The sequence below is a fragment of the Tachypleus tridentatus genome, chromosome 8 (genome assembly GCF_004210375.1).
Source record: "Tachypleus tridentatus isolate NWPU-2018 chromosome 8, ASM421037v1, whole genome shotgun sequence".
Classification (NCBI taxonomy): Eukaryota; Metazoa; Arthropoda; class Merostomata; order Xiphosura; family Limulidae; genus Tachypleus; species Tachypleus tridentatus.
Genome location: NC_134832.1, coordinates 3,831,984 through 3,858,832, shown reverse-complemented (window position 1 = coordinate 3,858,832; position 26,849 = coordinate 3,831,984). Strand labels below are relative to the sequence as shown.

Here is a 26,849-nt window from a genome sequence, read left to right as displayed (position 1 = left end):
CTGTTTGTTAATGTCAATGCAAAGGTTGTTTCCCCTACTCACAAATAATTCAAATTGATGCAACTGAAAAGTTCTTAGGTACTACTAACAAAACAACAGGTGAAACTGTGTTTTCTGGCTAATGAAATATGAGTGTTACCTTTTCCTTGAAGAATTCACTATCTGCCAAATGTTTCAGTGTCCAAACCTAAATATTAATGAAACTAATAGGCTCACTTTACCTTCAAATAATGCTTCAAGGTAAATAACCTTGTAATAAACACAGTTGACTTTCACACTTCAAAATTTTACTTTCCAACCAAATACTTTCCTTCATTCAATCTTTACTAACCAGTAGAGCTTTCAGTTATTGACTCACTTGTGTTATAATACATTCACGAATAACTGTGTAATGTTTCACAGATGTGTGCAACACCATACACATCTAATCACTGATATATGTATGTATTTCCACAGTACACGTCACCACACATACTAGTAACCATGGACAAATTACCTCTGGTGTCATGTGCAGTTAACATGGTTATAAACTCAGGTTATTACCATGAATTATGTATAATTCAACATAGTTTACAAGCATTAGGAAATAAAGCACTAACACTTTCAAACCAAAGTTCACTTAATTAGAATTAATATTCACACACATTATCTTATATATTAATCACATATTTATATCAACCTAGGCTAAATGCAGTAGTATATTTATAGTCTTAGGCAGTTATCAACACTAGTAACAAACTAACTGCCATCATTATCACAACTCAAGTCACACCACTTGTTATGAGTAATAATGCAGCAAAATAAACAAAGTCACAAAAATAGAAACTATTCCCTTCACATTCATTTCAGCCTAATTTACATTCCATGTTGACCAAGCACACATCTCCAGCTTACTGTTATACACAGTCCAATGTCTTGAGATAATCTATTAGGCACACTACTGTTGGTTTGGAAAACACTGATCAGTCAACTAGACAACAAGCTTTCCTCAAACAGCATCAGATAACTGCCCCAACAACTGAAAAAATAAGAGCCACAACAACTCTTTAAATTCCTAGTCAATACATCCAGTTGTGCAAACAAATGATGTTCTATGTATTACACCTGCTCGCATCTGACATTCTAACCATACAACAACTGGGAAACTACTAGCTGATATACTGTCAGTGTTGTGTGCATGATTCTTCTCATAACTAAATGGTCCGAGGTCCCTTTTAACCTACTCAGTCTTATGATTGACAACCACCCTAACACAAGTGTTAGTCACAAAGTAGTTTTGGGGAGTAACCCTTGATAACTCAAGAAAGAAAGGGTCACAACAAATGACTGTTACTGGTTTCTCAACCAAATGACCATTGCAGCTGCTGCTGATCGAGTCATTATCACTAAGAGTAGTTAGACAGTACCACCTGAGAGATCACTAAACCCTTTTGCTCACTGATTTCTTAACTAAATAGCTTTTTTCGCTATTGATAATCAAGTGGAAAATGCACAAAGTAGTGCACACATTGTATAGTAACCATCACTCCACAGTCTAGAAAGCAAGAATCACTATTTCCTTTTGGTCAATGACTAATCTAACTGCTGATATGGCAATTAATTCCAGCCGTTTCAATAAGGAAGGCACTGTTGGTTAAACACTAGAATAATCCAGCCCCTCTCCAGGCATCTCAGATTTACTATACACAGTTAGGTAAGTATCTTTCACTCCTTCCCCCCTCATCAGCTGCACCAAGATGATACTATACAGTACCCTTGTCTTCTGACTCATTGGTCTCAACTGCTTATTCCTAGCTAACTCGGTGCATCTGTAACATACATTCACAACTTGTTGACTTGTTCCACGGTATCTCATAGCAGAGAATTGATTTATAACACTAAAGTAATAGTCATTTATTCAACACTGAAACCAAAACCTATTTTTAGTGATGGTAGAAGTGGTTGGAAAATCATGTTTCACTTTTGGTTAGGCATATAACCAACTGATAATTAATTATTGGAAGTTAGGCAACTGTTAATTAGTCTCTTGTAATTAATGATTTTTAGAATATTGTTCAATATTTTCTTATCAGTCTGATTTCTGCATTTACATGTTCATACACCAATCAGAAGTACACAAGTTTATTGTACACACAAAAACCAGTCCCATTAGATATATGGCATAAAATGTGGACCTCCCACACTGCTGCTTGCAATTGGGAAAAGAAAATATGAATAGGAGGACTTCCACCAAGTTACTAATTTCAGTCCTTATAATGTTCAGGTTATGAAAACTATTTAAATAAACTCTTTTGGTGAATGAGATTTTGTTCTCATAGTTGCTTGACAACAGGTACTAATGAAATGCCAGAAATGGATTATATAGGCTCTGACAATAGAGTAATGTATCTATCATATGAAAAGAATTATTGTCAGAAAAGTTTTAAAACTTCAGTCATTCACATCAAACTAATGGAGTTAGCTTTGATTCTAAATAAACTACGTTTTAGTAGTCCATCTGTTACTAAAAGAGTATTAAGAAGATGAAGGGCACAAAATACTTTTAATATTACATAAATCACCAAAAGTTATCAAATTTAGATTTACTGTTTATGACCGATGGCTCGTGGGTAGAACTTGGAAATTAATGGAAGATGTTAATCAGTTAATCAACAGACTCATTAATAAAACAAAGACAGGCACATGGTTACCATCTTAACTTTTTCAAACAATGCGTTATTATAACATTTTCTTCTTCTCTTTTAGATCGTGGTTTTAAAATAATTTTAAAATATTTCTTCTCAAAGTTGCCACTTGTAGACGACTTGCTAATATTGACTAAATATCACTATGAGATAGCCACTGTTTGCTTTTCAAATATCCAATAGTCCTATACTGATCTTTTGCAAAACAAATAAATTAATAATTAAATAATGAAAACATGTTTTACGCTCAGGACAAAACCAATAATGTTTTTATTCAAAATATCTTGATTAAAATTATAAATAATTAAATAGTCAATTTACTTTCATATGTTATTTCAATAGGATAAACATAAATAATATTCAATAAAGATTTGAGTCATCACAATATTTTGCAATTGGCTATCATACTCACTCAACATTTTGTTTTCACAAAACCTTTATTACTTAGCAAACAAATTAAAACACATTGATATTTACAAACACTGCAAACTATTTAAACTTGATAATGACAAAACCTAATTCAAACATTGTACATTTGTTACTGCATTAAACCTTGTTACCTCTTCAACCCATCACTAGACTGTAATGTACTTATCAATCTTGTCTCAAGTTATATGTCTTCTCAACAAAAAAATTTCTGTAATTTTAAAACAGATAATATGAGCATATCTGACAAACACCAATAGATTAGCTGTATTCACAGTATTGATGGATTCATCAGCTTGAAGTACACAGTATCGACTTTGTCGTGCTCGGGATAATAATTGCTGCTTTAAGTTTCCAGTAGTTTCTATAATTCTATGGTGAACTGTATTATTTGACACAGGCACTTTATCAAACTTCTTTGGCAACAAGTTTGACAAGAGTCTCGCCAATTACTTCACCAGCTCCACCCTTTCGAATTACATATGACACCATAAACGAGGCTACTGCAGATTTTGCATTATCATTCCTATGTGTGTACCACCAGAGATACACGTATCACACTTTGGAAAACAATGTTCTAGAGAATAAAAATTTAACTCTTAAAGAATGCTAAAGAAACATAGTTACTTTAGTTTTTACCTCATGAAAAATTATTTTGATATGGGTATTTGTATTAGATATACAATTACTGACAGAATATTAAGTCAGGAAAAAAAAATATTGTGTCACTGTTTATGTGAGATTTTACTAAAGAATAAAATGTAAATGAAATTTTAAACTTTGTTTAGATAATAATGTAATACTTCAAACCTTTCATAATTCACAATGGAAGGAGCATGTACACAAATTATAAAAAAAACAAAATTCTTACATCGATATAATTACTAATACATAATGTTTAATACTTGCTTTTTACAATCATATATTCTTTCTTTTTATCTGTTTTCAAAGCTTTTTTTTTCACTAATAATTAATTAAGTGGCACAATACAGCAATGTTTCAACCAAGGCCTGTATAACATCTAAGGAAAATGCTTTAAAAATCAATCAATGAATAATATATCCTCAAGAGGTGGTAAGTCCTAAATAAGTTATTTTTTAGGATTGGTATAAATATTCCTAATAAATAATTGAAAAGTTGTTTTGTTTACAATAAAATCTCTTAGCAGCTCTGGAGAAATTAAACTAACTTGTTTTATTTTATTTTACCAGTCTTCACTGAGCAACTGAAGTAAACAAAGCTTGGATAAAAGGGTAAAAACTCACTTTCCCAATAAAGGCTCTGATAAAAGGGCCAAAACTCACAATAAGAAAAATTAATATAGTGAATGCTGATGTAATTTAATAAATAAAAACTTGGAGCTGTTTGTTTCACACTCTTTAAAATCTAACAGTATACCTTAACTAAATCATTACTGTCTGTATTACTTTGGAATAGGTAAAATGGAATAGATATAACTTTTGTATGTTACTGATGTTCTATTAAAATTAAGAAACGAAATTACGTTTAAAAGAGTTTGTATACATTTTATTCAAGTAAAAATACTTAATTCAATGTAACAATTTTTTGACTTGTTGTTCTTGTTGATCTTTTGCAACAAAAAATGAAGATTATCGGCAGTTTGTATTTTGAACTTAACATTTTATGTGACACATGGGTTAAATGGTCAGATTCAGGTATAGTTATTTTAATTTTGAGCTACTGCCTGCAAAGAGGACATCTAAAGAGCACCAGGAGTTGCCTACAGCAACATGGCTTTCACTCTCATAACACACCTGCAACATTTCACAGTAGAAACCTAAGACCTTTTGATCCACCATCTAGCATGCTAATTACAAGGTCATAACTAGACCAAAATACAAGTTTTTTTTTTTCCACAAATCAAATTATTACACACACACACACACACACACACATATATATATATATATATATCCACTGAAATAACAGTTACTTAATTTCACACATAAGTTACAATTTTTAAAAAGTAATAATACACAACTTTCATAAACGAAAAAACCAAAGGTGTTGCCACTGGGATAACAGAACCAAATACCTTTTGTTAGTAGTATAAATTCTGTATATGTGACAAACTACTTTATGGGCATTTTTGAAGCATGGATGTCAAAAATGAAACACTTAGGTATACATTAAACATCAGCACTTAGAAACTATCACCCCATTGGACAATACATGGCATTCTTGAATACTATCCAGCCTAGAGGTTATGGTGCTCCTTGGCTCACAGTTTGAGAATTGCTGGATTGAAGCCCATGTTGACTATTCTTGTCCTTTCAACTGTAGATGTGTGGTAACACAACAGTCAGTCCAACTATTTATTGGTACAGAGCAGTCCAAGAGAAAGTGGTTGGTGGTGTTGACTAGTTTACTTTTGATTTCCTTATAGCTCATCATGTTAAAATCAGGGGTGGCTGGCTTAAGTAACCCTTAAGTAGCTAAAGGCGAAATTCAACATACAAAACACTTGTCCCTTTCAGGTCTTATTTATCAGTGCATTAGAGTTTAAAAACTGTATATTTTGGTTAGCAGTTTCTGATACTTTCTTCTGCAGTTCTCACCATTTGAGGCTTTTAAAAAACACACACTTTCACATTAGTTTTTCATACATATACTAATTGCCTGCCTGTCATATGATGGTAAATCTTAATTTTTTTCTTCTTAAAACTACATCTATGTTTTATGAGCATGTTTTCTAAAAATGAATAACATTATACTTACAATTAATGTAATTATGTTTATGCTTTTTTAACGTATCATGAAAAAAATTGTGTATATCAGATCACCTGCTGTAACAGATTCTTGGTAAGAATTGACTTCTATATATTTTTATGTTCAAATTTTGTTAATAAAGCCTTATAGAGCGAACCACATGAAACACTTATTCTCAGAGAAATATTTTTACATGACGAATTATCTGACTCTTATTTATTATGATCAAATTTCAATAGAAAGTTGAGCATTACCAACAAATGGAGTGTCACAAATAGAGAGCTTTTATTATAAATTATTTTTGTTTTGTTTTTTAAATCAATTCTGGTTGTTGCCTGTATTGGTTTTATATCAAACATAAAATAAAATCCATGATGTCACAATATACAATTGCTTAAGTTTTAATCATACCATTTAAGTTTGAAATGTTGAACATTTTTGACAATGTTTAAATTTTTATTCTGTCTGACAGACTAAACCTAAGTAACCATAAAACACACAAAAAAATACAGATATATAACTAACTGTAGAAGTTTTCAGGCTATGGAAATATCAGTTGGTTGGTTGGTTCGATGTTTTATGGCACAAAGCAGCTTGGATATCTGTGCCAAACATCCGGTTAAAAGTTAAAATTAAACTTAGTAAAATTCATAAAAGGAAATTAAGGTAAAACAAAACAAAGTTTGAAAAAACATAAATAGTATTAAAACCAATGTTTACATCCAGTTTACAGCAGTAAGAAAAAACTACATTAATACAAGTTGTAAATAACTTTCTGTAATTATCATAACTCATCAGAAAGATAAAAAGGCGAGTTCAAACACCACGGTCAGTCACCTAAAGTTAGCCTTTCCAGTCTTGGTTCTGAGTTATTTGATATTATGGCCATTTTCAGAAAGTAAAGTAATAAAACTTTTAAAAGACTTGCAGCAAAATTTTAATTATAACTCACCAGGATGACTAACGGGTAGTTCAAACAACAGTGTTAGTCACCTGAAGTTGGCCTTTCTAGTCCTGGTTCCGAGTTATTTGATGTTACAAATATTTGCGTTTTCTAATTTCAAATCAAACTAGATGGGACTTGATTCTTGAAAGGGAATCACATTAAAAAAGGTCTAATGTATAAATTAAAAAACGTAAATAGAATTAAAAAGATTAATGGCTTTTAAAAAACTAAAAACATTTCCAGGGTGGAAAGTGTCACCATCACCAACAACATTGTCTAACATTATGGATAAACCTTGGGACAGAACATGTTTAAAATGGTGTCATCGTTATGACTCAATGACAGCAAAACAGTAAAATGTGGCTTATTGTGACCTGAGTGTTACACAGACAACACATAAATGCATCAGTCCCAGATAAAAAAAAAATGATGAGTTAAAAAACTGACCAATGAGTAATCTAGTTAGAACAACTTCCTCTTTCCAATCCTTACATAAGCAAGACAGCCAAAGTCCAATTTAGTGTTTTATTTGGAAAAGCTTGTTTTCACGTTCACTGCCAACTGCCACGGAGATGAGCCTCAAATACAGGACCACAGTCCATGTTTGGAACAGGCACAGCAGTGACAGTGCCAGAGCAGATAAATTTAGCTGTGGTGTTGGCGAGCTCATTCCTACGAACACCAACGTGGCCCGGTATCCAGAAAAATTGGATAGAAGCAGATGTTAAAGAGAAATGAGCCAGTTGGTTTTAAATATCGGCGACAACAGGGTGTGAACCAACGTGAAGCAATTCCAGGGCCAGTATAAAACTAAGTGAGTTAGTATAAATAGTGCAGTTTGAGTACTGCTTAGCTTCTATGTGATCCAGGACAAGAGAAATGGTTATGCAGTTCAGCAGTGAACACAGAAGCTTTAGAGGGGATTCTTCTCCCCAAGTGGTGAAAGAGAAGACAAGGAGAATGTTCAGTGCTTTTGTAAATTTCACACGTAGCTGCTTGATGTGTGGTATAAAGGTCAGCTTACAGTCAAAGATAAGCCCCAAGAACTTTGTCTCAGAAACCACAGGCAGCACAACTTCACCAATACAGAGTTCAGGATCAGGGTGAATACCCCATTGATGGCAAAAGTGCATGCAAACGGGTTTAGAGAAAGAGAGAAGGTAAAGCCGTTTGCTGTGGTCCCCTTCAGTAAATGATTGAGGGCAGTCTGTAGCTGCTGCTCAACATACCTCATGTTCAACCACTGATATGAGATGTGAAAGTCGTCAACACAGAGCCCATTTGCAACAGTAAGAGGGAGTTGTTCAGTGGTGGTATTAATCTTTATACTGAAATGTGTGACACTCAAAACATAGCCTTGAGGGACTCCACGTTACTGCAGAGAAGTATGGGAAAGTGTCAAATAAAAATGGGCGAATGGCCATGTAACCTATATATATGGAGGTCTCATAAAATTCCATACCTCCATGTAGTATTATAAGCCTTCTCAATGTCAAAGAATATTGTTACAAGTTGTTGTCATTTGATAGAGGTTTGAAATTGAATCAGGTGGTCCACGGTGGAGCTCTGTTGTCAGAACCCACACTGGGTGGGTGAGAGGAAGTTGTTTGATTCGAGGAAGCAAACAAGATAGGCATTAACCATCCTTTCTAAAGTCTTACAGAGACAGCTCGTCAAAGCAATTGGACGGTAGTTTGAAGGAATCTTGGGATCTTTCCCTGGCTTAGAGAAAGGTAAAATAATAGCCTGGCACCAGGCATCAGGAAAAACATTCTTCTGCCAGATCCAGTTAAAAACAATCAAAAGAATAGCAAGAGAAGCAGGAGATATACGGCACAGCATTTCATAGTATATATCATCAGGTCCAACTGATGTACTGCCAGACTGATGAAGGGCCAGTTTGAGTTCTACCACTGTAATTTGATGATTAAAGATGTGGTCTTTTACCTATGGCTTGCTTTTATCATTATTTTATTTGGAGGATCCATAATGAAAAAAAAGAAATATTTCAGTGCCCACTGACCCCACCCACCATGGAGCTCTATGAGAGGATGCACTGCAATGCCAAACAAGAACACTGCAGCAACACCAGGGTTTTGCGAGCACTATACCCACACACCAGCATCAGATACAATGTCCACAATACCTGTTGAGAGCTTCCAACACTAGTACTTGGTTGACCCTAGCCCAAGTGGACCAGCTGATTGACCCAAGGGGGTCCACCCCAAGGCTGCCCGTCTACAGGAACTCAAGGCCAAAGTGATGCGTTAGGGTTGGACCCCTCAACCACCAAAATCCTTTCCTCCTCTTTACGGGTCACCATGCATGGCAAACACATGAGTGGACGTTTAGATATCAAAGGAGGTAAACTGAAAGAACAGAATCTTCCCTGGGAGGTCCCCTCACCATGTACAGGAATCCACTCCAAAGGGATTTATTTTAATGTTTCAATTTATACTGTTTAGTTAAGTTCCTGATACCATTTTTTTTATCCTTTTTATGTTCCAATCAACTAATCATAATTTTTAAAATATTAACCAAGTTCTTGACTGACACTAGAATATGACCAACATTCAGCATAATTATAATTTCCCATACTACTACTTGTTAATATTATTTTTGTACTGCTTTACAAACAAACTTCGATAAGGCATTAATTACAATGCATTAATATTAGCTTCAGAATAAAAAAGCTTTCACTCCCCAAATGTAGTTTTTCTCCCTTCACCTAATCACCAAATTTACTGATTTGCAAGTTGGAGACTTGGCTGGAGAAGCCAGCAAGGATATTCAATTCAGATATGTTCTTCAAATCCCTCTAAATTATAACTCTTCATGAGGAATTCAAATTACCATGTGGAGTAATGTTAGTGCATACATCCCCAATGGCCTTAAAATTCAGAAAGAGGTTGGTGTAGATGTTGCCATGAATATGTCCTCAGAACGTTGCTTCTTAACAGACTGTGGAGAGCCAGCAAGTTCCTCTAATCCCTTTGGAAAAAAAAAGTGAGACATCTGTTCTAAATGTTTGTTAAGCAAAGAATGGAGTATAAGAAAATGAGGTACAGGAGAAGTATGATTTGGAATCTGCTATTCAGAGTCTTCAAGATGTGGTCATTTACCGATGAGCTGTTTTTTAAATATTTTATAGTTATAGAGATTTGGGGAATCCATAATAGAGAGAAAGATTCAGTAGTCACTGATCTCACCAAACATGGAGTCCTTTAAGGGGATGCACTACAATGCCAACCAAGAACACTGTAGCAATGAGGGTTACATAAGCACTACACTCAAGCATCAGCAACAGATGGTTTCCACAACACCCATTGAAAATGCTCAATGCTTGCTCTTGGTTTTCCCTTGGTTGATTCCTAGTTAGTCAAGAAGGAAGAGCTGAAATTTTCTACATCCACACAATAGAATTTTTTATTCACAAAGAAATAAATAATCCATTAAAAGCTACAATTTTCCTTCTCATCATTCTCATTACCTCCTTCAGTCAAGTTTCTACAGTTATTACACATTTTATATGTCAAATGAATTTTTTTGTTCTTCCTTTGCTGACAGAAATATTTTTTCTTCTTGCAAGGCTTGGTGGAGACTAAAATGACACAGCCATGCTGTTTTGATGTTAAAGATATGCCCACCTGTTGGATTATATGCATACTATTATGAAAATGTTTCTAATGATAAAACTATTCAGTAAAAGAAAATGTTTTGCTTTACTTTTGTAACTTGAAAAATAATGATATGATAAAAATCATCTCACCAGGACTGTCTAGATGCCTGTTAAGAACTACGTCCATTCCTGTTCTAACTTCCTTGGACGGAGCCAAAAGTCGGCTAGTTTCAGCGGGATTTTCACCTCCACAAACTGAAATTTCATTAGTGGAAGTTTCTGTAATCAGCATCAACTTTTTCACAACATCCTTCCCTAGAATGTTGTCAAATACAGCTTGGAGAAATGTATCACCACAGATGGACAGTTTCAGCTTGTCTCTGTGCCACACAATCAAACGGCTCTCTTCCAGGGCGGTGACAGTAACCTTAGGAAAAATTGGCAAACTATGTAAATGCTTGTGCTAAATTTACAAAATCAGATTTTTCTAATATGCCATGTAAATTTTTATTTACTACAAACATTTTCAAGAATAAAACCCTTTTATATACTTTTTTTTAATAAATACATAATAATTAAAAAAGTAAATGTTTGAATCAAACCGAATTCAAATAAACTTTACTTCTTGATGGATGAAAAAATCTCTCTGACAATTTTATTAGATCTCTTCTTTCAAAGATTTTGCCATTTATTGGAATAATCTTGTTATATGCCAAATCCTAAATGATTACCCAAATGTACAGATATCACTCTTACTCAATAAACCAAATAAAATGCCCACTCATTCTTATGAAGATAGCTGGTGGTAACCCATAAAAATGTAGACTTATTTAACTTGTATAGTGCTAATTGAAGTAAAACAACACAATAAACACTGTGAACATGAGAAAAATATTTCTTTACACAATATTTCACTTTACAGCTAACAGCATAGATTAAACTGATTTAACAAAGATTTATTAGAATAGTTCAACATGATTACATGCACAAATGTAACACACAGATCAATATTATATTATTGATAAGATACTGAAATTAAAACACTTGTGCTAATTAAAATTAGCTTCTTTCAAAAGTAAGGTATGCATCAATATTTCCTGTATACATAATGAAGAGAATTATCCAAGCATAAAGTCACCATTTTCTTTGCCTGAAAATCTTGTATAAATAGTAACACCTTCACAGCACAATTAGCTAATGGCTCAGTTCCTGTTACGAAATCTCTGCACATGCACCAGTCTATTGAAAGAGCTCTCACCCTACATGTATTAATGTGTACTGTGCATGCAACATTATTCTCCTCAACCATTAAGAGGATAAGAAAGTGATACAGCCTCTTGAAGAGGCAAATAAATAGTGAGAAGTGGAAATGAAGGGTGGGAGGTACTGTGAAGAGGTTAATATCTGAATTACATTTCCTGGTAAGTAAAATGTTAATTTCAAACAACATTGCTTACCTCTTCACCAACAATTGGACAGAATTCCTAAATGAAATGTTGGTTGAGGGGCTGTCAGTGTATAGAAGAAAATTAAAAAGGGAAACTTGTAATATGTGTTTCCCATAGAGGAGGAGGCAAAGAGGGAACAGCACTTGGTGAGAAACTACATCCATCTCAAGCAGGGAATACTTTTTGTGAATAAAAATTAATAATTCTATCAAATGAATATTATACTTACAAAAGTGTTTCAAACATGGGCAGAAAGTAAAAGCTAGTGAACTTGCACAAAAGGTGTCTGAATTTTACAATTATATTCACAAAAGTTTGAGGATATGCAAAAAATAAGATGATTTAAAAAATGAGTTATTATTGATAAAATGTACAGCAGTTTAAAGATGATTTAAGCCAAGTATTGTAGATGGAGCAGTTATTAAATTCATTAATGTTGCAAAAATACATCAAGGTTTCACAATGAAACCAAATCATAATAAAATTAATAAGGAATGTTTATTGTTGCCATAAGTTCCATGTCTAACTACTAATTTATTTAAAAATTTAGAAAATAAATGTTTTGCTCCATATTCAAACTGATAAATAAGATCAAACAAATGTTATACACCAGTAAAGATGATATACGATTAACGGATAAATTTGGAATTTATAAAATTCAATGTGAAGGTTGAAGTATCAATGCTGAACAAACAAAACTTAAAATATATAGCTTAACATAAGAGTTACATAACAAATGAAATAGCAGAAAATTTGGCTATAGCAGAACACACAAATAAAACCCAACATATTATGGGGTGGGGGATTGTATTGGCTCAACCTAAAGGTATTGCAACAATTAATACTCAAGAATTGCTGGAAATAATGAAATTAAAAATAATTATAAATTATTAAATAGATGTAGGTCTAGTAAATATTCAAGAATGTTGTGAGACATATTCTGATATTCATGCACAAATGCAAAATTATAAACAGGTCAGGTGAAATTTTATAAAAAATAAAATGTTAATTTATAGTTTGCAACTTCACTCCTGAAGATGATGCGATACGTCAAAAGATGTTGAATCATTATTTTAAAATGATTTTAATGTTTTATACTTATTATTTTAAGAACCTTATATACCATACAGCAAAACAAGCAGGTTGTGACTTTGTACTCAGATCAAGTTAGCTGTAGCAGTGATGAGTTAGCAGCTAAGGTAAGGAAGGTCCTTGTTGAAGTCACAAGGATTAATTTTACCAACACACTTTACAACTCTAGAGTTATATTTGAGCTATTATTACATTTTAGTCTTATGACTTGTAGAGAAATATTGTGCTTTAAGATTAGTGAAACTGTAGATGATTCAAGTGAATATATTCAGAAGTTTCTTAAGATGCACTATCCAAAAGAAAGAGAATTCAGAAATGATGCAGCTGAGATTGAGTTGTCTGGTTATTGCCCCTCAGCAGCCAGTTTAACAAGTAATGTTAAACAAATAAAAAAAATGGTCAAGTACACTAAAAGATTTTTGACTTCAACTGTATGCTAATTCAAGTATTTGACATTTCTGATTACATATTTTGATCAAAAAGTACAGAAAAGCACAGTTCATATCCTTGTCTATTTTTATGTCCTTTCAGAGTTCGACATTAACTTTTTTATATCACTAGCCTTGTCAAATTAGTTCTCTAAGAAATTACTAGTCCTGACCATAAAATGAATCAATACACATTCTTTGTTCTTAGTTCATCTGTGACTTGCTTCTTTTCTGCCAGCTGTCTCTGGATCTGTCTGCTTCCTTTCCACCGCCTTGGTCTAGTTCAGCGTTCTCACTCAACATTTTTTAACTGCCCCACCTCTCTTCATTGACTCAAACAAGCCAAATTAAAATACAGGAAAACTCCCATGTAGAGATAAATAATCTTTCATGAGTGGGGACAAAGAGGAACTAAAACGTTTCTCAGACTTCTCTCTCTCTCTAAACTAAACCCTTGCAAAGGTTTCATTTCTTTGTTCTTAGATGGTAAATAGGAAAAGTGTACCTGTTGTAGAAATAAATTGTTTTCTACTGAATTGATATTCAACTATATTACATGCCTTTTCAATCATAATTGTGTTTCCTTGTTAGATTGTTTCAATTTATCAAATTACAAAGATGAAATAGGCCATCTTCTGTAAATGAATGGTGATTTCAATGTACATCTTTAGTGACAGTAAACTTCAAAAAGAAATAAATGCATTATTCAAAAGTTTTTTCATATCTTTTGGTTTCAATATTTGTATCAACACTGGTGTAAAAAACAAAACCGTGAATAATAACATACAATCTAAAATGTATAAAACTACTGATCTTTATAACACTGTATTTAACAACCTTCAGAAAGTCACTACATATGTATATCTTAACAATTTAGAAAGAAAATAATTTTCTTCTTCATCTAACTAAAAATTAAAGAATAAAATCACATATTAAGACATGGTACATTGGTAGGTAGCTCAAACAGACGTAAAAGTCTGTTTAAGCAAACAGTTTTATATATATATATATATTAGTTAAAAATTGTCTAATGCCAATTCTCTAATGGGAGGGGTGTAACAGATTTATTATTATATTATTATCAACGTTTCAGTTAAATATATATTTAGAAACTCATGTAACTTAGATTGTTAAATGTGTACCACAAAATTCTTGTCTATTCTCTACATTTGTAGAAGATTATCAAGTGTAAAGTCAACAATGTACTGCGTGTGCACATAAATACTAGTGATTGCCAGTACTGCTGCCAACTGAAATTTCTAGAATCTCACCCAACAATTCTAAAAGAGTGCGTTTTATACTGCTGGTTTGTTACAGTTAGAATACCATAAATCTGGAAGGCTATAACTATGATTAACATTTAGCAGCCAGGAAAATACAGGTACTGGACAGGAATGTTTATAGATTTCAAATGTTATAAACAATTGAACTACAAAGAATTAACTTCAGATAGTAGTATTTCTATAAGGACAACAGGTATTTTTGTTGGTGAAAAATTTGCATGTGCTAAGTGAAGCAACAAGCTATCAAGCTGTTAAACAAACTATAGCAATATCAACTTAAAATTCATTCACCTGTCATAAACCATCAATAAAATATTCAGTTCCAAACCAGATATAAGACTCAATATTATTTGTAAGACTTTTGAATATAAATCATTATTTGTAATAACTGTTATTAAAAAATTGTATTTGCATTAAGAGAAAATTGTGTGTACCAGTCTTGTTGGTGAGTATCATAAATTACATATCAACATTCAATTAACTTACAAGTAAAAACTCAAATTTCAGGCTATCTGAAATTGTAATATGTAACATAATAAATCAGAAACTTGTCTGAGATGAATTATAATATGTAACAGATGATTTTCTAGGGTCCCACATGTAAAATTTAAACAAACTATGTATTCTTAATTACACAGTAAAATATGTTTGTGTATGTTAACCTTATTTAACTGTTTAGGTATACACACTCATGAATTAGTAAAAGTTTGAAATCTAATAGGTGTAAGCAAGCAAAGATTTTAAGATCCTACAGAAACTGTCTTTTAAAGTACAAACCCAAAATGTACTTGACTAAATGTTGAAAATATCTCCTCATTATGCAATAATCTGATGTTATGATGCTTACAACTTTGGATAGAAAAGATTACTTTCATCTGTCTTCCAATATTACAGATTTCAAGGGGTCAACGAAAAACTTGAATCGAGAAATAATACAGCGTGTGTCAAAAGTTATTTTTTAATCAATTAAGTATCATTGTGGAGAATACTTTATCATTTTTTAAATTTTGATGCTACACAACTTGAAATCTTCAGCTAAATCATAAGCCAGTGTGTGTCATGACTTGATTTCTTGAAACAGGAGTCATAAAAGCCAAAATTAATTTAACCAGATATAACAGATTGATTACTGTCTGCCCATTATGATTTCAGCGAGGAAGAGGTGGTGCGTGTGTGTGCCCGCCAAGAAATCTTAAGTGTATTGATATAACAAAACTAAAGTAAAGACAGTTTGGGATTACTTACTCTAGAGTAATGTTCACAAAACTTATCATGAAAGTAAATACATCTTCAATTTTAGATGTAAATAATTTCTGAATTAAGCTATTTTCTGTCATATCACCAATGTTTTTAAACAAAACAAACAAACCTTTTAATCAATGGAGATAAAATTAAGAAATCAAATATTTTTCCAATTTTGTCTATATATTTCATTTATACTTTCAGTACATATACTAAAAAGTATTAGATTATACTTTTGTTGCTTAGCAACCTGACATAAAAGCCATTGTTAGAACACAGCATTACCAAAACTCACTGGCTTTTCTACAAACTAGAATTTGCTAACCCAACTGATTTTTACCAATAATTGTTCTATGAATATACCACAAATTAATTTCAAGAATGATCTTAACTCTGATTGGCTCACAGATGAATTTACTGACGTTTGACTTCCTCAACTGCACATTTCTATCTCTTTGTTGGTCAAGATTGATTTCACATAATGTATTTTTTCAGTTAGCTATGAAATGTGAGCTTAGAATATACTACAGGGTGAGGATGGTAGGGGTTGCCCCATAACTTTTGGGGCTATACACTAGTCACATAATTAGCACTACACATAACTTACTTGATAGCAGTCATCACTAGTAACACCAAACCATTCAGGTGAATCCAAAAACTGGTGACTGTCTATTATATGTAACTGATGTCCTCCTTGGGAAACAATTAACCTGAAAAATTTATAAAAGAAGCAATTTAAGTTAAAAAATATCCTGGAATAAACATATAACATATTCTTTATAATGTCTAAGTTAGTATACTGTAGACAAGTCTTAATAACATTAACTCTATTAAAATACCATTTCTGTTCGTAGAAAGATGCTGTATATTCAGATACAAGAATTCTAAAATTTGAGCACACTTTGCTCTCTGTGGAACAATGATGATGAAAAGATGTTGAATCTGCAGGGTGTTCGGAAAGTCATTGTGCACTTGTATGTTTATTAACAGACATGTTTCAATATAGAATACAGGAGGTAAATATGAGTGACAATTATAAACAATGTTGAAAGTGACCCCCGTTGGCATCAATACAGGCCTGGATCCTTCTTATTTTGTTTCTAAACACCACTATCAATTGCTCGCTTGAAATAGACTGAATAAAATATGATTACAAAACTGCACAGTGACTTTCCAAACACCCTGTAGAGCCATGAAATACATTCTCTGTCAACCAGTTAAATACAGGCCCAATGTTAGGTCTGTTTAATATGTAATCACAATTAAACTTTCTGTATCACTACAGAATGCATGAACTTGAAATTTCATAAATATTACTAGCTATATTTTAATTCATTTCTCCCCAGTTTTCAACCATGAAGATAAAATCCAATTATATCTAAAGGCATTATTAATCTGAAAAATAACAAATTTGTTGAAGAAATCAAGCACAGTTATAAAATACTTGACACCTGAATATGAGATACTAAGTGGGAAAAAGAAAAGACTTTTCATTTTTGATAAGACAATCAGCTCTTGTAGCTTCTGATACCATAGTTCAACTTGAATGCCAAGAGAGTGAAAATGATAAGAAAAAGATCTGATTACCTGGCAAAAAAAAAACAAACAAACTTGTACAGCAAATGCAATGTTGAACAACAGAGCACAAAAACTGAAAAATCTGGCTGGCATGTATGAAATGGAGATTACACCTCAAAGACTCAGTGACCAGAATATGAAGTTAGGTTTCTATAAAGTCCAAGTAAAGAAGAGCCACTGAAGGGAAAGAAATAACTCCATTGAAAATCAAGGAGGTTGTACAAAGCTTTTGAGATGAGAAGGGCAACTGATGACTGTTAATCAGCTTTTCTTTTTTGGTACTACAAATAGCCAAGAATAAAAATCATCAAGAGAGAAGATGACAAGCTCTATGGTTCTCTTTGTGTGGAAGTTCCTGGATGGCCTGTGCTATACAGTTAGATGTAAAAGGGTCTGTGAGAAGTGGAAAGCCAACTGGTATGAGAGACATGCCCAATATCATCCTCAGAAGTTGAACGATCTACTGATTTGTTGGAAGAAATCTGCACTCCATGGAGAAGAATACCAGTAGGTAAGGTCAAAATAGTCTTTGCATTCTAAGGGATTGTGGTACTGAAGCAGGAGGTCTGGAAACATGAACAAAATATATAGTAAACCATCATGCAAATAAAGACTGAAACAAAAGAGCTTCTCTTAAACTCCTATAAGCCAATCCAAGAAGACAAACTTCATCCAGCAAGGTATTTCTATCCAAAAAAATCCCAGCAACAAACCAACAAAGATAGCTAAGACAGAGCAGAAACCTACAAGTTGACCAAAGTGGATGTCAATAAATGACTAAAATGCTCCAAACTTTGAGCAAAGAGCCTGTGAGAGACCTAAGACAACAGTTGCAAAGATGATACAAAATGGAAAACTGAGACTGTGTAAAATGAGCAGTATCATCTTGTCTGTAGCACAAATAGGAAATAGGAAATCTAACCTCTTAAAGAGTCCAAATTATGGTTCACCAGGCAATGGAAAGCCAAAGCATCCTGATCCAATAAATGAGGAGAACAATTCATGAAAGCACTATTCCTCAAATGATCTGCAAATCTCCTTGTATGTATTACAATGTTTGGCCAAGGTGAAAGGACCAGATAATCCAAACTACTTTCTTGCAATTAATCCTTTCACAATGGGCTTGGTATATATATATATATATACACACACACACATATATATATATATACAAGTTTGTTCACACACTTATAAACATTAAGTATTTGCATTATAACTTTTGATACAACAAGCACATCTTCACAAAATTTGGCAGATGTTTAGTAAAGATTACAAGCTTTTTGTATGCAAAAAAATCAGATTTCTTAATGAATTATTATTCCAAAGATTTGTTTGTGAAAATACTGTTTTGTTACTAGTCTGAATATAAAATAATTTCATGTTACAAGTAAAAAAAAAAAACTTTTCTTTGTTCAAAAAAATCTCATATTATTTGTGTAATCTCTAAAAACCTCCTAAAAACATTTCAAATGTTTGTTTTAATTAAGTCTTTATGTTTTATGTTATTTTCCATATTCTAATTATGTTGAGTCTGTTACTTAACCATCATAAAAAATTAGGAAACAAGTATTAATTATGCTTTTTTCGTGCTAGAATGACTACATATTATAACACAAAAATACAAATGTTTAGTCTAAGTAGCTTAAGTCTGAACTATATATATTTACATATATATGTATTATTTTTTATTATATTGCCCTTCCAGTCATTCCTACATAATTTACATTTCAGAACAGTTGGTATGGGTATTAACATTTTTATTGATAAGGAGAGAACAACCTTTTCGACCTTCCTAGGTCATCTTCAGGGTAAGAAAGAGAGAGTTTGCAAGTAACCATTGCCGGACAGGTCTTAGGGACAAGAGTATAAACTGGTACGGGATTGTAGGGAGCATTGCAGTTGGATGTTAGATTATTAATTAGTAAAGGAATAAAGGTGTTCCTTTATATTAGTTTAATTTTAGTTTTAGTATAAGTAGTGCTTCTTTGATTTTGCATTTGTTTATATCTGTTGCCCCCTACAATCCTGTACCCGTTTATACTCTCATCCCCAAGACATGTCTGGCAACGGTCACTTGCAAACTCTTTCTTAAACTGAAGATGACCCAGAAAGGTCAAAACGTTGTTTTCTCCTTATCAATAAAAGTGTTAATACCCATACCAGTCGTTCTGAGATACATTTTTGTTTCAAGTGGGCTCATCATCATCAAGAATAATTTCAATTGACACACTGCATGTGCACTCAGGTCACCTATCCAGTAATATAAAACTGACCATTAGTATTCCCTGTTTTGGCTGTGTTTTAGTGTAGTAGTATTTTGTAATATGCAGTCAAATTTCAGTTATTATATATTATGTATATAGATTATTACTATTTAGGAATAAATTATTAAACTTATTTTTCTTGAAACAGAGAACAATAAATCAATTATCTCTTCTTGCTACGATCTCTGTACTCAGTTACTAAGCCTTTTAAAATTTGGAGAACACCAAAATTATTTTATTACGTAACACAGTCATATTATATATTTAACTATAATGATACCATAGAGTTCCACTATAATTTATTAAGCTTACTAACTAAGATTTTTTTATATTTTAGAAAATATGAAACTTCAAGCAGACCAAAGACACAAAATACCTCACTGAAATCTTAGATCAAAAGAATGCGGAAGTTTTTCAAAGATTAAAACAGTGGGAAAAACCACTCTGGGACATTCTAAGCTGTTGACTGATTATTCCATATATATTGTAGTAAGTGTGTATGAGGTACCATTTCAAAAAAACAAAGTTTGATTCAGTACACAAGCCATATCTCAGCAAAATAAAAAGATACAAGGTTTTTACTTTGTATTCTAGCTTGTCAATATTAGTAATTTGAATTCCCAATTTGTACACAATTATAAAATTAGTATTTGGAGATCACAAACATCTAATTTTAAACAGTGCTGCATTCAACATACCACATGACTCATCTATATTTAGATGTTCTTTTAATATTTACTTTTAAATTAAGAAAGTAGCTCATATATAATATTAAAGTTTGAATTATAATCTACAATTTGATTCCAAACTTATTGATATCAATTCATAAAATAGTAGTTCAATAAAATTTTGAATGCAAGCCAACAACTGCAATAATATGGCCTTTGACCCTTGATTCATTGCAAAAGGGTTAAGAAGAACAAACTTCGTAAGTCACAGGAGAAATACTCAAAACATTATTCAAATTCTACACTTGTTGCAGAAAAGGGTGAATGAGACAGAGTGTCTGTCCAAGGTTTATGAGTAGTTGTCCAAATAAAGGTGCTGGAATAATACTTTACATAGTGTTTCACAAGCACAGCTTCAGAATCAACAGGATAAAAAACATCAGACCACATACCCTTATACATATAAAGAATTGTATGTATCCTCCAAGAAAGTGGTAGCATCCCCTTTACAAATAACAACAACAAGACATTAATATAATAATTAGCAAATTTAAGCAATTTATTGACCATTTTTTCGTTTATGTTCCAAACATAAGTCTAAAACACACTAATTCTTAGCCCCGAGATATCCAATTTATAACACTAACTCATTTTGTCAAACTGCATTTATAACAGCCTTCTACTTTCTTTCATCCAGCCACTTTTGGGTCCACTGAGATAACTTGTCTCCCACACCAAAAAAAAATGTTTTTAACAAGCCTTATTATTCATCAAATGTTTTTTTGAAAGTTCAAATATACCAAATCTACTCTCTTTTTTTACCTTTACCTATACAAATAGTGACCCCTTTTTTAAAAAAAAGTAAACAATTAGTTAGCATGTCAAAATTACTATGGATATCCAACAGTTATATTCCCAGACTAATGAGGAATTTAACTTTGCTTGAGAAATTTCGTTTCAGTTGATTTTTCCAATAAGGACTGCATAGTTCATCTGTATCCCTTTAGTGATGACCAATGAAAGTAAACATATTACATGGATTAATTAAAAAACAATTCATGAAGAAATGCAAGTTCACATGAAGGAATTTAATCTTCCTGACAGCTGAATGTAATTTTATTTCATTATTTCTCTCCCTTTTATCACTGAAAAAAGTACTTGACAAATCAAATTATTGGAAAAAAACAACTACCTATATATATTTTTTAAGTTTCTTATAACTGCAATAAAAAATGTAATGTCAGTACTCTTAATTTTTTTGTTACTGTCAACAAAAAGTGTAAATAGTAATAATAATACTGGTAAAGGAAATTTTACATTCTGAAACTTAGCATGAAACTCCTCCCTAAAAGTGGAGCCTAAATGATAGAAAATCAATAGTGATGCCTGAAGGAATACTTCCTACTGTGTTTCAACTGTTTTTATTTAGTGGTTTGCTCCAAACTCATCATCAGTGACATATCACCTAACCATTTTACTTTAACCACTCTTATGTTTATTTAAACACATCCATTTTCATACTTTTTCACATCTGTGTTCTTGTGTCATCTATAAGCAAATAAAGACACCAGAATGAAAGTTAAGGATTATGAAACACAAAACAAAATTAAAAGTATAACAATAAAAATACATATTTTGTGGTGTTATACTTTGCCTGAGTGACAAGCATCAAGCATTCCTCTCCACACTGTGAATAAATTCTCACATAACCATACACGTTCTGGAAAATTTTGAACTGTGAAAATGTATTAAATACAGATATAGGTTTAAACAATGCATATTTCTAAACCTCAGACCAAAACTTTAATATATAAACTCGCATGCAATAATAACATTTTTGTCTGCAGAAGAAGCTCAGTGAAGTTTAACTGCCAACTACAGGAAGAATATATAACATAATAAAAATACACAAAAAAACACTTTAATTTGTTCTTATATATGTATTAAACACTATTTCACTTCATGGTAGCATTAAATAAGATAATATTATTAAGTAACTTTATTATCTTGGCTACTAATAGGTTAAAATTTTGCCTCCAGTTTCATTGTGCCTTATTCTGATAACATGTTTAAGATTTGTTACAGACATCCTCTAGCTACAGTTAAAACAATTTATTTTTCTAACTATATGATTGGTTTATGTAATAAATTAATACTGACAGTAAGTAAAAGGCAATGCTTTACAAGAGTTTAAAAAACTGAATCAGTTGTGACTACCTAAATGATATAAAGTGTGGATTTGAATGTTTACTTTTTATTCATAATGTTATGCTGTGCCTTCAAAAACTTCACTTTCTGAGCACCTGACAATTTCACTTGAGCAGACGAGAACAAATAGTTCTATATATATATATATATATATATATAAAACATTAGCCTACATTTAAAATCACCTTCATTTTAATGAGTAGCTGTCCTTTGCACTTGTGAGATTAACTAACAAACAAAAACCAAAAAAGATGAGATTAAACAATGTTTTAGTTTTAACAAATAACGTGAAAACCAAAATATTTCTAACTTACCTGCCAGACAAAACTAAAGACAGTCTATCTACATGAGTTACATTTTCCAAGCAATATTGTTCCTTTGCTTTTAATGTCTGTATCTCTTTCATGCATGCTAAGGCTTTCTGAAATTGACGACGAGAGGTATGAAGTGGTTTAAAAAGATCCTGGTACAACAGTTCAATCTCATGAGTAAATCTCACAGGGCGGAGCATGTAAAGGATGATACATACATGTACCAAATTAAGAACAGTAAATATAGCATTCCATAAAAACGTATCAAAAGCACACAAGATAAGCCAAGCCCACAAACTGAAAAATAAACAAGCTAACATCAACGTAGCTCTGAGGTACAGTAACCCATGAATTCCTGTTGGTGCCATGTAAGATAAGAAAAGGAAAGTGTTGGCCAACTGGAAAAGTAAATGGTTAGGAGGAAGCCATCCATTTGCACACACTCCAATAGAATTAGGTGGCAAAAAATTGGACTCTGTATAATTTTCCATCGACTGAGTTCTGTCGACTGCTGAATGAGTTGTTGATGATACTATGTCATTAGTTACATTTGTTACCGAATTAAACATGAAATCGGTTAACATCCGAAGCACATCAGGTCTTTCTGTAACTTTCGACATTTCTGTTGATCAAATCACGTGCCTATACTGAGCTATTTATATAAGCAGCACGATAAGTCAAAATAGCGTAACTGTAACCTCGTGCTACTTCCGGAGAATGAGAGAGTGAAGGATAAATCACAAACTTAATGCATTGTCTTGCAAGTGAAAAGGTTCCAAATTTGTTGGCTTTCATGTTAATTACCAAAATACCTTACTCTTAAGATTACATTCTGATTACACATATATGTAATAATTTATATTAACTGATACTGTACCCTCAAAATTTAAATTATAACTGTACAAACTTCGTAATTTGTATTTCTCCCAACAGAATGATGGGATACGCCTTTAAATTCACGTGATCTAAGCTTAAGATTTTTTTCTTTCTTTCTTCTATTATACATTGGACTTTTATTCACAGAATATATTACATAAAAATATTTTATTGTAAGCTTTGTAGAGCATTTACTAGATTAGTTGGCAGTGCTCTAGGTCACGTACACCGACAACAGTTAGAGAAAAGTATTCTTCACGTAGACGAAGATTAATCACGGTTATGGAACTTTTCTTTAAGCTACTCAAAAACGGATATTTTGTGATTTAAGTACAGTCTTCTATAAAAGTTTCCATCTTACAATTGTTGCTATAAAACTTATATTTGAATACAAAACAGTTATACTAGCCTAATTATAGAAGAATTAAAGAACAAGGCAAAGTTTTTTTTATTTTTACAACCCCTCCCCCAGTGGCACAGTGGTATGACTGCGAACCAATAACGCGATAAACCTGGTTTCGATACCCGCTGTGAACAACATACAGATAGCCCATAGAGTTATTTTATGCTTAAGTTCAAACAAGTTATGCTTATAGTTTAAAATCAATTTCAACAAAGTATCTGAAAAGTTTATTTCTTTGTTCTTCTTATACAAATAATCATTTACTCTTCAGCAGGCTAACTTTCTCTTGGGAACATTTACTTTGAAATACCCACTACATTTGTTGTTATCTCACAAAAGAGTTTCAAATATGTTAAATCTAGATCGTATTTGTTAGTATTGCCATTCATTTTATCTAAGAGGGAACTTAAAACAAAACTGAAATCTTCACCTATGGTAATAACACAGATGCAGAAAAGAGTATTCTAGAACTCGGGTAAACTGTCTTCTAAGAAAATCTTTTTCAGGAGCGTATATGTTAACTGTTTTGATTATTCTGTTGTATACTTCCGTGTTTAATGAGGGTAGATGTCGATGCTCACCATTCCTAAATGATTTACCTATTCTTGCAAACTTAGGTTAGATAATTATACCTGGTGCAGCTCTGTTGGAGTATCTGAGACTCCAGTAAGGTTTATTAAAGGTTCTGATGTCTTCCTGACAGTGAAAATGAATTTCTTGGAAAAGTAGGATGTCAATGCTATGTCTTTTAATATAATTTACTAAAAAAATTCTGGTTTGTTTCTCTTCTGGAACTTTTTTTATTAGTAATTAGGATACTAAAATCCGTTTAGGCAATAATCTGTGTAACACTCAATCGACTATCTTTTGTGGAACAAGGAAACTTGCTATTAGGAAGTATTACGAACCCTATGGGTAGTTGTTGGGATGATTTCTTCTTTTTTATATTTTTGTTGTCGTGTATGAAGTTCAAGAAGGTGATTTCACGTGTTTTTTTTTTTCTAAGTGGGAGGGCCGCTCTCTTTGAATGACGAATAGTCGCTTATCTTTAAGTCTGTTTTCGAAGATTCATTTTCCGACATGTTAGAGTCACTGTGATTTCCTTTTCATCAGTTACTAGTTTTTGCTTTCTGATTCATTCACTTTTTCTTTCCTTCTTTAACTTTCCTTAAATTATCTTCACTAATTATCCTAACAAGTTTTTCTGGTACCACCTAAGGACTATCATTGTTAGCAATTATTTGGCTTTTGTCACTTACTTTTACTTTTCTTCGGGGTATCGGGTACCTGGGGAATGGCTTCCGCTATTTCAAAATATTTTGTACTCCAGGAGCGAAAGATATACTTACCTTTATACTTCTTACAGCCAGTGGTACAATTTGCAGATTTGCAGTTGGTACAATCACATGAACAGGAGATTGGCACTTTGCATTCAGTAGCAAGATGTCCAGCCATCTAGTATCTTTTACATAAACGAACCATTGCCTTCCACTACAGGCATCTACAGAAATTTCTACAGAGGAGTAAAGTTTAAAGCAACTGAATGAATAAAGAAAGAAATATGTTTATAATTTCCCTGGGATGACTCCCTATTTGTCTTCTACGCTGACATACTTAAATAAAGTTTTGGGCAGGTTTTGTCATATCGATATCTACCGAGCAGTTACGGGTCATTACTTCAGAAAAGTATTTATAAACGTCTCTTACAGTAATCAAAACCTTACTATACTCTTTTATAACTTCTTCATCAGGGATTTCGTGGCATTATACTCTTAGATGGATACATTTTATGTTGGCTCTTTGAACACTTCATCTGGTAACTTAATTAAAAAAAAAAAGATCAAGTTTCGTCACTCAACAGGTTCATCACTCTTTAGGTTAGCCACGGCTAGTTTATTAGGCTTCCCCTGGTTTTCCTATTACTTGGAAACTCTAAGATTTTACTGTGTTATTTAAACGATTTACAGATACTTTATAAAAAATGCATATTTTATCCCTTATTTAGGAAATTTTCTCTTATATTTATCTTTTGAAATCCCTGGGAGTAACCAAGAAAAAGAAAAGAAATTAGAGTGCCCCAGTTGCTTGAAACGGCTTTGTTTAAAAGTAACGGATATAAATTTGACTTCAGCACAAACACAGATAGTGCTCTAATTTGACATTGGTTTGTCCCATGGTGGTTCAGTAGTAAATGTAAATTAGGGGCTCGAATCTCATGTGATTGACAGTAACTAAACAGTAATTTGATGCAGGATTATATGAAAGAATATTACCTATAAAAGCCAGTTTTAATGACGTTTTTATTTGTATTTAGTAATTTAGAACTTATTTTAAACATTTTCTCAATCATTAATCTAATAATAATTTTCAATAATCTCTATTGAATTGAAACTGGTGACCAGTATAGTAGAGTATATATAATTAAGTATTTTATCATCTGCTCCATCAACAAGCTGTTATTTCTAATTTTATCAACAAGATTGAAATATTTAGTAATTATAAATAAATATTAGGTCTCCGGTTATTGACAGAAACGAATAAAATTTATTAGTCATTGCCAGAGAGAGCGTGCCAAGAGTCGTGAGAAGACCGTAGGGGTTAGGAGATTTTGATTTGTGGTTAATATTTTATTATGTTTGAAAT

General features: G+C 32.4%; 1 protein-coding gene across 4 annotated transcripts in view; it reads right to left on the bottom strand.

Moving 5' to 3' along the window:
* The window catches only part of LOC143258423 (popeye domain-containing protein 3-like), a 36,959-nt gene extending 13,093 nt beyond the window's left edge, over positions 1 to 23,866 (bottom strand). The window contains exons 1-4 of one of the 4 annotated variants that reach the window (XM_076517333.1): positions 22,931 to 23,866; positions 16,506 to 16,608; positions 10,556 to 10,832; positions 3,103 to 3,687 (exon numbers count right to left, since the gene is read on the bottom strand). In XM_076517333.1, the coding sequence (XP_076373448.1) occupies positions 3,611 to 3,687; positions 10,556 to 10,832; positions 16,506 to 16,608; positions 22,931 to 23,547 (1,074 nt within the window). In that variant the 5' untranslated portion in view covers positions 23,548 to 23,866 and the 3' untranslated portion in view covers positions 3,103 to 3,610. The other 3 variants (XM_076517335.1, XM_076517332.1, XM_076517334.1) reach the window with 3 other exon arrangements.
* Positions 23,867 to 26,849: the final 2,983 nt, after the last annotated feature.